Consider the following 16,966-nt stretch of genomic DNA (forward strand, 5'->3'; position numbering starts at 1 on the left):
GCTGCTGTCAGAATAGCCTGTTCTGTTAGAATATTTGTGAAATGTATAATATAGCTTTGCTTAGCCTAAAAGCTGCAGCCCAAGCAGAGATTTGGTTTTATGTAAGCCACAAAAAGGCTTCAGAGAGGTGCTTGTGAGCTATGGCCCCTGAAGCCTCTTTAATGTTATCCTGTATAATATAATACATGGGTTATAGGGTCAATTTTAACATCCCTTACAATGACAGTATTGTGGAAAATTATGGAGGAAGATGCGCACATCCACAGAGACACACGCCAACACAGAAACAGTCACGCGCAGTATGACAGCCTGCTGTGTTCTGTGTTTTTTAGCACTTAAATTCTAAACAAAAACAGCCCAAATAGAACATGCAATTTACTGTATGTGCCATCTGTGTGTTGATACACATTGTAAACTTGTTGACATTTTACTGGATTAGAACATACACACAGACAGACAGACCGACAAGTCTTCAGCTCAATAATATACTATACTGCTGTGTACTGTTTACTAACACTTAAAATCTTAACAAAACAGCCTGTTGGTATAGAACAGTCAACCATATGTCCCAATCTGTGTACTAATAGACATTTTGAACTTGCTGACATTTCAGTGGATTCAAAATTCATAAACTCTCACTCACTCTTCTTTTCACCTTTTAACCTTAAGATCCTTGAAACAGCATACAACTCACCTATTAGACACTGACTAGATATGTCAAAAGACACACATTCAGTTTTAGGCTGCTCATTGTACAATTAAGTATCGTTGTTTTGATTTGTAAGTTTGTTCAATGAAGTTTCATGGAATGATGCAAATTCTAAATTTATCACATATTTATACTATATGACAAAAGTATGTGGATCCCCCTCCACATTAATGAGTTCAAGTAGGTCAGCCACACTTATTGTTAATAGGTGTTTAATATAAAGCACTGAGTCATACCATCTCCATAGACAAACTTTAAGGCTCAGCGACTTTAAGTGTGGCACTGTCACAGGATCCCACCTTTGCCACAAGTGATAGCTCTATTCAAATCCACTGTAAGTACTACTATTGTGAAATGGAAGTGTCTAGGAGCAACAATAGCTCATCTGCGAAGTGGTAGACCATGCATACCCATAGAGCTGCACTGCAGAGTGCTGAGGTTTTCTGCTGCACCACTCACTGCATGGTACCAAACTGCCTCTGGAAGCAAGAACAGCAGAAGACCTGAACTCTGAAGTAGTGGAAATTTTGTGGAGAGAAGAATCATCAGTCTGATGGATGAAATTGGGTTTGGTGGATGAATGCTACCTAACAGAATGCATAGCGCATAGTGCACAAAGTTTGGTGCTTCAAGGCTATTTACAACAGAGGGTCAATCAAGATGTTTAAAAATATGAGGTCCATCCAGGGCCTTGGGGTAGGGAGGTGGCTGGCCTGGATAGGAGCTAAGGGAGAGCATAGATGGGCTGAGAGGGGGTGTAACATATGTAGTTCCATGGGCCACTCTTCCATCCTGTGGCTCACTCATTCAAGGCTCTTCTGGCTCCTCAGTAACACAATGAATGAGAGAGAGGGGACACACAGCTCTGGCACAGCTGTAAGTGGAGCTGTGGATATCACCGTGGTGTTCTTATGGTGGTTGGAGACAGTCCAGTGAGTGCATGAAGGTGGAATCATTAGGGGCCACAAGACATGCTTTATTTCCTGGCCCTGTCCACTGCCGTGTGGCTTCTGCTGTCCAAAACAGAGGTCCTGATGCTCATTTATCCTCCAGCCAGCACCTTGGACAGCTGCCTCGCTGCTGTAGAGACTCGCACATTTGGGCAAGAAGGGATTGGCCCGCCACTGCAGTATGGAGTTTTAAAAAAAATCATGTTAAATGCGGAAAGGTTCAGTGCAACCATATTTTTAAAACGTGTGATAGAAAGCTCTAGAAGGACGACTACTACTGAATAATTATGTGAAGCCATTGTAATTAACATATTCTAAAACAGATTATTTAAAATGGGTTCATATTGCACCAGGAGGTAAGTGAAAAAGACATGAATTTCACTTTTGCCCTGTGCAAAATATGCCGCATTATGCAATGCATTTAATAACTCTAATCATTCTTCATTTTGGAATGCCCTAATGGCTCCCAAGATCCTTATTTCCCATTTAACAAGCAGCTATGCAAATATATTTGTAATGGGGGTACTATAAATCAATTATCCAATTAGCTGTCACTCTCTGACACACATAAACTATAAATGCAGTATGTATAAACTATTAATAAATGTTTCTACAGTCACAGGTTTAGGTCTGTTCTTGCTTGCATAAACTGGCATTGACATGTTCCTGTGATTGTTGGATTTTGTAGGAGAGCAGTCACTTTTCCACAGTTCCATAATTGACATTCACTTGACTCATTTGCACTGTTTACCACTACATTGCAAAGAAGCATTATTCTCTCCTGCAAAGACTACAAAATTGCTTGGAGTGTTTCCTAAGCTCTGATACATCTTTTCCCCACAACTACCCCACCTCTTTGGAGGACCGATAAGACTTTGTGGTAATACAGAGCTCATGAATCGATGGGGTGTTATACCTTGGAGGACATATACTAATTGAGATGCATGTGGATACCAAAAATAATAAAGAAGGAAGGAAAACTACAAATAAAAATAACTGGCAACAACAATAATATATTTAGAATATAAACTATAACTATAAACTACAGCTATTTACAATTAACATTCTGTCTTATAGATTTGTGTGTGTGTGTGTGTGCATGTGTGTGTGAGCATGGGTATGTAAGCATGTACGGGACAAAGAAGGCCCACCAATATGTGGTATAGTTGTGGGTGTATGGTGTATTTATGAGTGTTGTGTCTTGTGTGGTTATTCTTTTTAAATTGGCCACTGTTAGAAGATTCACTGATGTACGAGGGTACCAAGTACTGTCCAAGTTCCCCTGAATTTGGTGGTTTGGTTTTTGGTAGACATTAAGAGATTTTTTCCCACTGATATTGACATTTTTTTACTGATTAATAGTAATATAATGTTTTTTCCTTGATTTCCTTGATTTTCAACAACAGTACTCTGTTTGCCTTGGTTAACCTGATTGCTGATTTGTCACCAAACAGAGTGAACAGTAAGCAGGGTGGATTAGTTCAACAGAGATAACTGACCCAGAGCATGTTGCCAGAAGTCACCTTGTGTGTACAGTAAGCAGTGCAAAAATATGTTATTGTCTACTTTTTAATGTATAAGGTAAAGGTTGGTGTTATTAGTCATGCTAAATATGCATCTAGATGTGTCAGTGGGAGTATCTGACCTCCCCTTTTTGTCATTGGCACAGAAATTGTTGGATTTGATTATTAATCTCTAATCTTTGGATGAGAGTTTGTTTGAGGAGGGGATACTGTGAAAGTCTGAAATTTATGTTGGGGAGTTCTGATGGTACATACGGCTGTGTATTAATGGGGCCATGTGTCTGAGATGTAAAAAGCATGTGAAGTTCTTGTTCTGAAAAATGTAGTTGAATTGTGTAACATCTTTTTGCTTATTGGCAATTCAGGGTTGTAGCATATGGGTGAATGTTTGGTGAATGAAAGTCCAGTGTCTTTGAGTGTTTGGAAAATTTCCACCAGGCTATCAAAGTTGATAAAATCACTAGGCTTTTAAGATAGGGGTGATGTTTGATTGTTGGACTCATAAGTGGTGAGTCTGAGATTTGGATTTCATTGTTTAGAGTTTGTTCTACTTCTCTCCATGGTTAGTCTGCGTGATTGGTTTTTTATTAATTTGACTATTTACAGTCAAATGGATTGGCAAGAAGATATTGTTGAAAGGAATTGATGTCTACCTGAGATTTAGGTGTTTGTAATGTGGGTAGTTTGATTGTAGGTGGTTTGTTTTTCCAGCAAAATTTGGAGATGATAGAAAGAGTTTGAATAGGTAGAAAGAGGTTGAATAGGAATCACTGAAAATAAGTAGATTACTTTTGGTAATTACTGTCATTTTGATAGTAGATATTCTGTCAGTGTTGTTCAGTTCATGTTGAGTGGGAGGGTGGCTGATTTGGCCCAGTTAATAGAACAAATGGAGATGTTGGAATATTTTTCAATAGTTTGCATAGTCAGTAGAATTGATGAGAGAGGATTTTGCAGGAACAGTAATATATCATCTGCATGTAAGATGATTTTGTGCTCTGCATTGTGGGTCTGAATACCTTTGATATTTGTATTTTGTCATATAGCTGCTGCTAATGGTTCTACAAATACTGAGAATAAAAAAGGTTAGAAGGGGCATCCCTATCTAGCACCTCTGCGTAATATGAAATTATATGATATGAGTCCGTTAGTATTGACTGTGGCCTTGGTTTTGTGTAAATAGTTTTAAACCATCTTATAAATGATTCACTGAGCCCCAATTTATGTAATGTGGAAAACAAAAAATTCCAATTGAAGGCTTTCTCTGCATCTTGTGTAACTACTGTTCCTGATTTATAAAGTTATGTGTTGTGTATCAGGTTAAATATTCTGCGGTCACTAGTCATTGAGTGTTCTCCTTTGATGAAGCCAGTCTGGTCAAGGTGTATAAACGATGGAATAACACTTTCTAATGTGGTGGCTAGGATCTTGCTTATATTTTTGTCTATATGAATGAGTGATAATGGACAGTAACTGGAGGGGAGGGTAGGTTCTTTGTTGGGTGGAGGGAAATAGTGGCAGTATTAATTTCAGTGGGTAATCTCTTGTTTTGTTTTGTTTCATTTTATTTGTCAATCTGTTGAAGTGGTCAAGTATTGGCCAAAAGTGCCTGTAGAATTCAGCAGGAAAATCAATGGGACTCCATTGTTATTGGCCATCTGGTGTAGGGCATAGGAAATCCTGTAGATGTTATTAGTTTTCCTAGTGTGCCTTTTTGTTCTTTAGTTAATTTTGGAAGGTTGATATTACTGAGAAACATGTTGATATCCTCTGAATTGGATCTTTGTCTAATGAATATACATTTTTGCAAATTGATATAATAATTGATTTTTCTTCTCTGGTACCTGCTTGATCTATTCCACTGTTTTTGATTGTTGCAATCATTGTTTTTTACATTTCACAAGATTAGCTAAGAATTTTTCAGATTCGTTACTATATTCAAACTTTCATGTCACAGTTCAAGAATTGTTCATGTTAAGAAAAATAAGTTCTTATTTATAATTCCTTATAATGTAATTTGTATTTGTTTAATTTATTTTGTGTTTTTTCTGTGGGGTTGTTTAATATCATATTCTATAATTCCTTGATTTTCTGTTCTCAGATACAGAAAATTAATCTATCTTTCTTTTTCTTATATGAAGAAAGGGATATTATTTTGCTTCTAAGTATGGCTTTCCTGGCTTCCCAAAGCAATGTTGGTGGGGTTTCTGGAGAATCATTTACTTCTAGGAAGGATGCCCACTCTCTTCTGACATATCCATTCTAAACATTTTAGTAGGAATGTATTAAAGCACCATCTGAAGATAGATTTGTGTTTGAGTTATATTCAATGTAAGTGAAACAAGGCCATGGTCACTGACTGTAATGGGCTGATATTGTATGTTTGAGGTGCTAGGTATAATGGAGCTACTGATTAAAAAGAAGTCAGTGTGACTGATAGGGGAACTGGTGAATGAAAGGAGTTACACTTAAACTCTGCCCTTTGGAGGTTGGCTGTTTGAGGCGCCATCCGTTGCAAAGCTCAAAATCAGACATGAGTTGCTTTATAATTGCCAACCCTGAAACATCTTAATTAATCTTGTTGGGTCAGAAAATGACAGAGCTTTATAATTTCATACAAACTGTCATAGACTGCTCCTCCCCCATAAATCATGTAAGGCTCGCTGCAGGGAGATCCATACATGTACTGTGAATATCTATTTTGTAACCATGCCCCTTTGGCATTGCATGCACATGCACAGGGTTTATTGTTAAGTGTTAATGTGTCTATTTAAACCCCTGCCCATGTGTGCTCTCTTAGTTGGTCATTGTCGCTACATGCGTGTTTAACTCCTAGCTCTGTGGCAGTAACGTTGGTTTGTGTTGTTCCTGTTAATGTGTATATGTCTTTGTTTAATGTTAAAGATATAGTCATGTTTACTGTAAGTGTTGTGTGAGTGCCACCTCTGTTATATGTGTTATATGTGTTATATGTTAATAAACATGTTTCACCGACGAGGAAGTCTGTGCATCCTGCCCTGCACCCTGCGGCACTTGGGCCAGCTTTGTTACACAAGCGCTATTGTACATTACATCGATATAGATGTGTGAATACAAGATGTTCCGTAGATACCCATATTGGTTTTTACATTTTGAAAGTAAATTTGATAAAGAATTGACAGATCTGACAAAAATGTAGAGCTGTTTGTTACTAAGTGACTAATATATAACTGATAGCTTTGCCAAAGATGGTAGGCTGCCCTTATCTTTAGCAGCGGGTTTAAGAAGCCTGGCAGTTGATTCATATTATTTATTTTTTGTCTTTAGCCCTATAGACTATAGAATTAGAAGTGTGGGTTACCAGAAGACCTAGGTATGCCTGTCTGCTCTTAGGACTGCATGACATCGGAGTGTTCTGCAGGATAATTTCTTTTCCAATCCCTCAGTTCTACTAATGTATAGCTTTAAACTCATTTAACTGCTTGGGGTCAGGAAAAGCAAAATAGGCGGAATTTGACAGAATTCTACCTTCTGAAGTGCTCCTGTCTTTTGACTGAAAGGGTTGTTGTTGCATTTCTGCTGGAGGAAAATGAGGAGAACTTAAACACTCAACACACTAAACAGTCCTAAATGCCAGAGTCTGCCACCATTTATCAGTGTATCCCTAGCACTTTTGCACAAACCCACCCCAGCAGACATCAGACATCTTCTCCTCTCTTTCTCTTTGTCCTCTGCTATTTGGTTTGTGCACCTTTCATCTGTTAGCACTGCTTTATTATCTTCTCTGCCTATCTGTCTCTTTTTCTGTCTTTTTCTGTCTCTCTCTCTCTCTGTCTCTCACACACAGACACGCGCACGCACAGAGAGAGAGAGAGAGAGAGAGAGAGAGAGAGAGAGAGAGAGAGAGAGAGAGAGAGAGAGAGAGAGAGAGAGAGAGAGAGAGAGAGGGCAGCCTTCAGCCCAATAACATTCTGCTGGTTACTGTTTACTAACACTCAAAGTTTAAGCAAAATAGCCTGTCAGTTTAGGACAGACAACTCTTTATATGTGTTGAGCCAGTGCTGGAACTGTATAGCTCAGAGCTGCAGATGTCTGCTCTGGGATTGTCCATCAGCCTAACTCGGTCCGCCTGTGCTAGATGTGATGTAAGCTCTGTCACAACTGCACATAATTTCCACATTTCTTTTTACTATAATTGAAGGTTGCCATCTAGCAGTGAGTTTCCTCAAATCTCTGTGGAGCAATCAGTGGTAGTCAGTAAAGTGCTTGGTCCTTTTATACATAAGTGATGTATGCCAAGATATTTCTTTTTTTTTTCAGGTTTTGCCAAGATATTTCATTGTGATGATAGAACGTTCTGTATATTTGGGAATTTGAGTTACATAAAGCTTTTTGGTTATTTCACATTTTTGAGCTTTGGATTTGGTGCTATTAACGTTTCATAAATACGTTATGAAAATCCATGCAACGATGCATATTATCTAATAATAGACACTGGAGTTTAATACTTCAGTTGTGAGATTCTAGAACAAATGTTATATTTCCTATGGTTTGATTCTTTCGTCGGCTGTAATGACATCTTTTTTTCTATAATGAATGTTTTTGCATTTATGCATAATTGCAATTCCATTTCCTAAAACCATTCATTTAACAAAAACTATGCTGGAATGATAACCTTGGCTCCATTCCACAAAAGTACCAGAATTGTAATAATTTGTTTAAAGCCATAATCACTCTGCTATGCATCTTTCTGCTACGATACCTTTGAGAGAACAAGCTGAGTTGTCTGTCTAGGGCTGTCAATTCTGGTTCATTTGGAGGTAATTTATATTGTATGGGTGCAGAGAGACTTGCAAAGTAGTGTTCCCAGTGCTAAATTGGTGTTTTAATTTTTTATTTGCATCCTGTTAATGCTTGTACTGTATAAACTGAACTCACATCAGTGTATTTCAAAGTCATTCAGCACTGATTTAATTTAATATTTGTGGGCATAACAATGTTAGTGTTTTCATTTTTGCTTCAGCATATGTGAGGAGTATAAAAGTGACCAGAGTCAAACTAAGCTGCAGCCCACAGGTCAGTGTCACCTGGCACTGTAGAGAGCTATTGTAGTAGGGTGGAAGTTCACCCTGCTGCTGATGATGCCCAACTGTCCTGCAAGTCAGGAGAGAGGAGATTTTAAAGAAACTGACTTTGTGTGTCTGTGTGTGTACACACTTGTGTGTCACAGAGAAAGATAGATGAGAGATGAGTTTTATTGAACTCAGTTATTGTGGGAAATGACAGTTTACACAAACATAAATGCACACACACACACACTTTTTTTCTCTCTGCATGTCTTCCTCTGTCATGCGCACACACACGCGCACACACACACGCACACGCACACACACACACACTCACATATATATATATATATATATATATATATATATATATATATATATATATATATATATATATATATATATACACTTCCTGTCAGAACGCCATCTGTCTTGTTCACCCCAAGTGTACACCCAGTCACCCATAATCATTTCAATTAAATTCTTCTGTTTGTGCTCCCTGCACTTGTCATTTCACATGCCATTCACTCCCTGTTTACATTTTTTTGTAACTTCTACAAGTTTTAAGTTGCCTTTGTTCCCATGACAACCAATTATGTTAATGGTGATGTCTATCAGATTTTAACATGCATGACATGTTAAACATCCGACAGAATGGGTGGGACACAAAAGCTTTTTGACTCCATCTAGAAAACACTTAAACAATGTGCTATACTGATACGGGGAGCTAAGGTTGTGTTTCCAGCATCTCTGTTTCACATGAAAGCAGGCCTATATTTTAAGTCCATTTCTTGATCATTGGTGACAAACAGTGTCACACGTCTTTTGAACAGCTCTTCATGAGCTTAAGCATCATCAGCATGGTACTTATCTGTAAACACACGTACTTGATGCACGTAATAACCAGAACCAGCAGTAATCAGAGCTTTAGCTCTTTCATCTTCTGCAATGTCAGGGAACATCACACTGGACTCCACAACCATGCTGTTTGGAGTCAGAGGTATGCAGGATTTTTAAACTGTTGAAAACACTTTACTTATTTATATGTGTAGTGACTGGAACCAGAGCTTCCACTCAGCTTGATTCAATAGTGAAACTGCACGCAGATGGTGTCTGGATGAGCAAAGCAGCAGTTAGTCTTCATGTGCATTGCGGAGTAAATTCATCACTAAAGTGGTGCTGTTGCCTTGCTACTTAAAGGGAAGAATGCTACACAGCCAAAAAGAGACAGATGCCCAGCCATCTGCATTACATTTCCCAGCCCAAACCTTCAAGTGAGTGTTGTCCTGGTGGGAGATTATTTTAAGTTGAGATGTAGGGAATCATTGTACATATGCCATAATCTTGGATCCAGTTACACTATATAGAATGTAATGCAATGTTCAAATGCATGTACTGGTATACTGGTGCTGTGGTAATGTTTGAATGACCGAGGGTAGATTTTACTTCTTATTAGGCAGTCAATCTCTTTTTATCTACCACCTGAGATTTATGTTTGGAGCATTGTATATAATTCTTGCGCGCACACGCCAAGAGAGAGAGAGAGGCAGAAAGACAGAGGGACAGACAGAGAGCTAGAGAGACAGACAGAGAGAGACAGATACAGACAGAAATAGAGAGACAGAGACAGAGAGTGCTAGTCTCAGGCTCTCCCACGTCAGCCTAGCAACAATGGCATCACCATGGCTGTTTGGTGAGAAGTGCCCGGACGATGCCAGGAACAGTGCAGCCAATAGCACGATGCCAAGATGTGGGTTGCATGCTCTTTCTGTCTGATCTCCACAGGCGCCTAATTCCTGCTTTTGTCCTGCCCTCATTTGCTTCCTCTAGGAGTCTCTCTCAGCAAGAGGCACTCATGTTCTGTGGGAGTGGGTCCATTTAGCTAGCTGTGTAAAATAATTTAGCTGTTGGTTTCCCAGTTCTGTCTTCCAATGACATTTAATCTCCATTTAGCTGAAGAAGCAAAATCTTCAAATCATATTGGCTTTTTATTATTGAATTTGTGGTTTTTACTAAACTCACAAAACCATTACTAAATTTCTTGCAGGTAAATGAAAGCAGTTCAAATCAAATCTAGTCAAATTGAAAATATCTAATTAAAGCTGTTATCCTTTCAGACTTCAAGAAAAAGAATCGAGTGGATATATCAGATATGTTTTTAAAAAGAAAATCCAATTTTACTACCAGTCTAGATGAAGCCTAGCTGCCATAGCACCTATATTTACCAAATAGTCATTTTCAAATCTCTCGCTGAAATTCTAGCTTGCTTTTATAGAGCTGCATATACTGTGTTCCATTGTCCTGCAAATACACTCTCTCTTCTTTCTCTTGTATGAGTTGATTAGATTACAGCAGATTAGATATACAAACAAATACAAACACTCAGTCGTATTCCCTTACCTCTCCTTAACTCTGTATGGCACAATCATGCACACATCCACATCCACAAGCACACACAAATTGCACACATGCACACACACACTCCTTTGCTCTGATGTCTAGTGGCCACCAGCAGAGTTCTCTCACAAGTTCAGGCCAAACCCACAGCAGGGGTAGAGATCAGTCAGGCTGAATGCTACACCCATGAATACACATGCAGCGGGGGCAGAGATCGGTCAGTATGAATGGTCAAGCCTGAAACACGGCCACAGGCTTTAAAGAAGACACTGTAGTGCAGTAATAGAGCATGCGGAGGGCAGAGTAGCTACAGGGATCACACACTGATGCGAAGTCAACACTTCCTCAAGACCCTTTCATTGCATTTTTTTCCTTTGACCTTTGGTGAAATTGTATTACCCTGGTGATTAGCATGTGCCAGAAGGACACTTGGGGAGATCAGTCTTGTATTAAAGTGATGTAGCAGCTGCAGTTCCCCCTCCTATATCCAGAAAGGCCACAATCCTTTTATTCGGTTACTTGTTATTTCTTTAATTTCTTCTTGCCTTTCAACACCATGGACAGCAGCAATAAATTGAGGTGTAAATCTATAGAAGCCCCATGCTGTTAGCATTCAACGGAAAAGCAATGTGTATATGGTATGTGTGTGTGTGTGTGTGTGTGTGTGTGTGTGTGTGTGTGTGTGTGTGTGTGTGTGTGTGTGTGAGCGTGTGTGAGATCTCACCATTCTGTGACTGGCTGGGATACTGAAAGCCAATGTGACTCCAGAGGGTACTGTTTGTATGTGTGTGTATCTTGCCAGAGGAAAGCAGGGTCCAAAGTCTCACCACAGCGATGTGTTGCTGGGTAACTACACCTGCCTTATTGCTGAAGGCTCTTTATAAAAGAGGATCTCTTATGCACTGGCCCTTCTATATCATCTTTGTTCCCTCACATGAAAAGCAGTTCACTGATCAGTTTGGTTCTATCTGCTTAGGAATGATTCTTGGACTCTAATTATGCTGCAACAATATTTTTCAGGTTTTTGTGACTAATGAACATTAAAGACACAGTATTACATTTACATTACATTTGATTGGAAATGAAAAGGTTAAAATGCAGAATGTTAGCTTTAATTTAAATGAATGAACATCTGTGTTGTGTGACCTATATAGGAATCACAGTGCCTTTTAGACATAGTACTAACACTACACAGAACTCTAAACAACTGGACAAATGGCTTGTCAGTGGTTTATTGGCTAGATGTATGTACTTTTATCATTGTAAAGGCACAAGAGCACTAACAAAGGTCAAGTGTTGATTCTAGCTTGTTCAAGGATTGTACAAAGAATTTGATGTTGTTTAACACAAAGGAATTTGAAGTTTTCCTTCTAGCTGGTTCTGGCTTTGCACAAGGAATTTGGAGTTTTTTAACATAAAGACCAAAGAAGAGCCAGGGCCAGTATTCCTGCTTATCACGGGTCTGAAAAAACCCCCAGAATAAATCAGCAACATAGTCAAAGCCTTAGGTGCATCCAACTCTTGCATTGCTAAGTGCTTTTGTGAGCTTGGCTATAAAAACAAGTGTCATGATCAGTCCCTCCCATCTTCCGTGTTCCATGTTTTCCCTGTCGTGTGTTTTTTCAGTTCCGTTCCAGAGTTTCGTTTTCTCCGCCCCTCGTTTGATTTTCAACACCTGTCTCTCGTTTAGTTGATTGTATTTAAGGCCTGCCTTGATCCGGTAGTTGTGGTTGTTTTTTTTGGACTCGCGCGCGTACACATATATAATTTTGAATCATTGCATTTGTTAAGTTTGTACCCTAGTCTTCGTGTTTCTTAGCCCCGAGTTTTCCTAGCGTCTTTTGTTATAGCCTGCTTCCCGTTTGCCTGTGTGTTTATTTGTTTTTTAATCATGTATCCCCGTACTCTCCGTGTCGGCTGTTTGACCCTGGACTGCCTTAACAACTCTGTTTTTGGCTTCGCCCATAATAAATCTCGCTCTTCTCCGCACATGCGTCCGCTTCCTTAGCGCTCACCGTTACAAATAGAGGGAGACTACAGTAGTGGATGACAGACTATCAAATAAAAAGACTTACAGGTGAGCTTGCAGACCAAGGCCAGTCTACAGCTGTTTAAAAATACATTTAAAAAACCTGGCGCAGAGTCTTATGGACGGGTAACATAAAGATTAACTGTAACTGAGTGATGGAAGGATTGTGGAGGAAAATAAGCTCTTCTGATCCAGGTCGCGCCATTTGGGATACATGGTGGCTTGGGTGTACAGCACTATGGATGTGACTGCAGCAAGGTCAAATCTGAAGGGTACATTTTGAATTGAAACCAAACTCCTCCAACCCCTCACACTGTAGAAGATGAATTAACACAGGCTACATAATCCACTATGGGGGCTAAACAGTGAAATCGACCAACCCAAACCTATGGATGATGCACTGTGCTTACTGAGGGTTTTAAAAAAAAAAAGTTCATGAAACAAACATGTACTGAAAAATTGACTACATTACAGACCCTGCATCACCAGGGAATTTAATTAGAATTTTAATTGGACTTGCTTTTGTGACAATGTGATGCTTTCCGGAGCTTTTCACAAGCCTAGTCCTGTCTTGGTATTTCTCTCCCTGATGTGGAACCATGCTGCTTGGTCTCCATGATGTGGAACCATGCTCCTTGGTCTCCTCATTACTGATTTCTCCTGTGGTTGATGGAGAACTACCTACTGGAAACGGAAAAGTTTGTTGGTGTGTGTATTCATGTGAATGACTCTTACAGACATTGACTAATTGACTAACCCACCACCCCCATGTGCATCACGTCTCCAAACTTACACAGAGTAAATAGTCTGCATGTCCCATCTGCTACAGGACATGCTAAAGGTGCAGGAAATATAAGGAGAGAGATGTGTGGGGAAAATTGCAAAGGCTTGTACAGCAAGCTCGTATAACTTTAGTACATCCAAACACCAGAAAATGGAAAGAAACATAGATATATGTTAAGAAAGCAAGAAGTTCATATAATGTTGAATTGGAAATAAATCATGCAGCTCTCCTGGAAATACACACCTACAATCTTAAACAAACTGCTAAAAACAAAGGCAGGAGACAACTCAGAACACACTAGACACGAAAGCTAACCTACAAGTAGAGCACATTATAACACGTACCGCAATTGGCTTTACAGAATTAGTAACAGTACTCAAATTATGGATCCACACATTGAGCATACTTGGAGGATGATGGGCCAATCATGAGAAAGTACAGTGGTCTAACAACACTGAGCTAGCCACAGGGTCCACATTATACTGTGGAATGACATAAGATGGCCAGAGTATAGTAACAAGAAGTACTTCTAACATAAACCATTATGGATATCTTCTTGTTGGTTGTATTTTATTGTTTACAGATATGAAGGCATTTTTTAAACCCCTAATAGTTCTTTTGAATGTGTAATTGCCTTTATCTGGGTTGGTATCAGTGTTATGGAATTAGCTTTGCTCTGATACTGCATGACTAATGGAATGACCCTGGTGCTGCTGTGGCATTTAAACAGGATTACGGAACACTACCCAGTCTAGACACCGTCTGTCTGGGAGAGTGGCAGGTCGAATACCAATGGGTAAAAAAAACAGGCCCCCCATTAATTCACCAAATGAAACTGACTTTGTGTCCTTGAGTGTCTCTCTCCAGGACTGCAGTTATATTTTAACCCTGACCATGTGAGTGAATGATATGTAGCTGGGCTGAGGCACCGTGTTGTGGTGGTGCATGGTCCTTGTCATGGCTTGCTTTGTAATGGAATGTTGCTGTATGTATGGGTCTATATAAAGAGTAGGCTTCTACATAAAGGGTGAAAGTTCAGACAGGAGTGGGTCTGAGAGTACTGATATTGCCTTATCTGTACCTGACCGGATACAAAGAAACTCTATAGATCATATATGAATTTGGAGAGCTAGAGATATGGCTAGGTGGTCTACCCCTTTCATGAATGTTCTTTATCAGTGTTACTAATAGATATGCACAACTCCAGAGTTGTTCTGATTTACACTACTACAGAAGTACACAATGGCCACCATAGTGCTTTTATGTAGATAACTATTATACAAGGCATAACATTCATATGTATTGTAATTTAATAAGCCAGTGATTGTTATTGAAAATGTATTATTGGTATCAAATCTCCAGTGGTGCCAAATACCATTCAGTACCATGTCAACTATGAAAAATGGTTTTATTGTTAAACAAATCAGTGTGGGGAGTTTAAGAAATTAACCGCTGATTTTGTACATTTATTGTGATTGTGGTGAGGGTGACTGTCACCCCGGAAGGAGAGTAATGTGACTGGAGTTGTTTATTGCCTGTAGGACCTGGGTTCAAGTCTCAGGTGGGGTTTCTGTGTTCACCCTTTGCCACAATGATAAATCTTAATATAGGCATAACCTTTGGGAGTTTTTTTTTTAAATACATTTTGTATTAAAACAATTAATCTAAAGAATTGCTTTGTTTCTTTTCAGACACTGAGGGTGCTTTAAGGACTTTGAGGAGAAGGACAAAGTGAATGTCTGCTTGTGGCTTGGGAGGACTCACTGAACTGGTTTATGAGAGCAGAACTCGCTTTCAGTCGAGTCTAATAGAATGTCCAGTCAGAGGATGATGATGGACATGATGTCCTGTCCAAGGCAAAATGAGGACAAAGAGACTGGATAGAACAATGTGAGGACTGAGTTTCAACTGAGTTGCTATTCATTCATACTGTATATGCACACAAATATACAGACCCACAAAAATGCCTGTCACAGCGATTCTCTTCTTTGTGATGGGTCAAATTTGCTTTAGAGTGCTTTGCCATAGTGTTTTTTCTCTAAGCTAATTAGTTCATGATGTCATACAATTTAGGCCAGCTTGTGCTTTATCATTACTGAGAGGTGCACTTGTGATGAATGAAGTTATGACAGGATGCACACTGTGCCACCATAGTGTGCCCGATAATGACATCTGAGAGAGAGGAATCATTTCACACACACACACACACACACACACACCCTCATCTCTGTCAGCTGATTAGAGGAGAGATAAAGTGTTATGCAAAGGCCAGTAGTGTTCACTAAACACTGTCATCACGGGATTACTAGGGTGTTTGCATTTATGTGTTGGTATCTGTGCTTTTCAGCATGTTTTGATTGTGAATTAAAATCCCTAGCATCTGTTACAATCTTTGACAGACCTTTGCCCCTTTTGCCCCAGACATTTCAAGTCTGGTTTCAGGTTTGGGGTTTGGCATTCCACCTTTGAGCAGTGCCACTAGTTTGGATTACCACCAGAAGTAATGCTATAAATCCTCATGGCAGTGAACACTGAGAGAAGCCTCGAGCCTGCTGGACTGGCGAAAGACCTCCTTTGTCACTAAAAGGCAGTGACTTCACATCCAAACACCTGCTCGTAGCCACGGATACCAGTGTGACTGGACACACCTCTGCTGCCTGCTCAGGTGGAGAGAGGGAGAGGAAGGAGAGAGAGGGCAGCCAAGGAGAAACACAGAGTAAGAGGTGTACGGCATATGGGTAAACTAATTCAGTCAGGTAGTCAGAGAGAGAAAGACAGGGGGCAGAAAGAGAGTAACTCCATGTTATGCTTGTAGCTGTGTTAGTTTGGATGATCTCATCTTTTACACACCATGCCTTATAGGAAGAGGAGCTTCACTTTTGGAGCCTATGGAGGGTAAGAGAGAAAACTTTATAAGAGAGTGTGTGTGCATGAATGTGTGCGTGAGTATGTGTATGTGTGTGTGTGAAGGTTTGTATTTACATGCCCTCTAATACCAGTACTACACAGGGCACACTGAATAAAAGATTCCAAGTAGTCTAAGAAGCAGTGCCTTTTTGAACATTATTCAGACACATCAGTTTGCAGGGGCACAGTCTGCTATGAAGGTCAATACTAAACAAGACCGTGGCACGTCATGGCAGTGTAGTATGTATGTGTTGGCTGTATAGTAATGAGACAACATCAAGGACATGGAAAATGTGCCTGCCTTCCTCTTTCGCTTGCACTGAGTTCAACAGGAGAGCACAGGAACTTCTGCTTTAGCAAGGTCTGTTTAAAGGGCTGGTTTTGGGGCCCTGCCTCATGGAACTGGGACTTAACCCTTAACCCAACCCCCACCCCCCACCCCCCTCAACCACATCCTCTGTAGCACCACAGAAGGTAAGCCCTCCTTTCAGTCATAGCTTCCTTTTAAATATTGACAACCCAAGGATCCACTCTTGTTTCGAGTATGCCCATAGACTGCATGAGCATTGGCCCATAATGTTGCAAGTGTCAATAGCTGTTGTTGTTGTTGTTAGGAAGGCAC

The 16,966-nt window shown here is 39.8% G+C and overlaps 1 protein-coding gene across 2 annotated transcripts in view; it reads left to right on the forward strand.

Annotated features, from left to right (window-relative positions):
* si:dkey-166d12.2 (rap1 GTPase-activating protein 1) overlaps positions 1-16,966 on the forward strand; it is a 51,718-nt gene that overhangs the window by 8,357 nt on the left and 26,395 nt on the right. For both annotated transcript variants that reach the window (XM_027019198.2, XM_027019199.2), the window contains exon 2: positions 15,129-15,327. In XM_027019198.2, coding sequence (XP_026874999.2) covers positions 15,299-15,327 — 29 coding nt within the window. In that variant the 5' untranslated portion in view covers positions 15,129-15,298. The remainder of the gene's footprint in view (positions 1-15,128; positions 15,328-16,966) is intronic.

This window comes from Electrophorus electricus, chromosome 3 (genome assembly GCF_013358815.1).
Source record: "Electrophorus electricus isolate fEleEle1 chromosome 3, fEleEle1.pri, whole genome shotgun sequence".
Classification (NCBI taxonomy): domain Eukaryota; kingdom Metazoa; phylum Chordata; class Actinopteri; order Gymnotiformes; family Gymnotidae; genus Electrophorus; species Electrophorus electricus.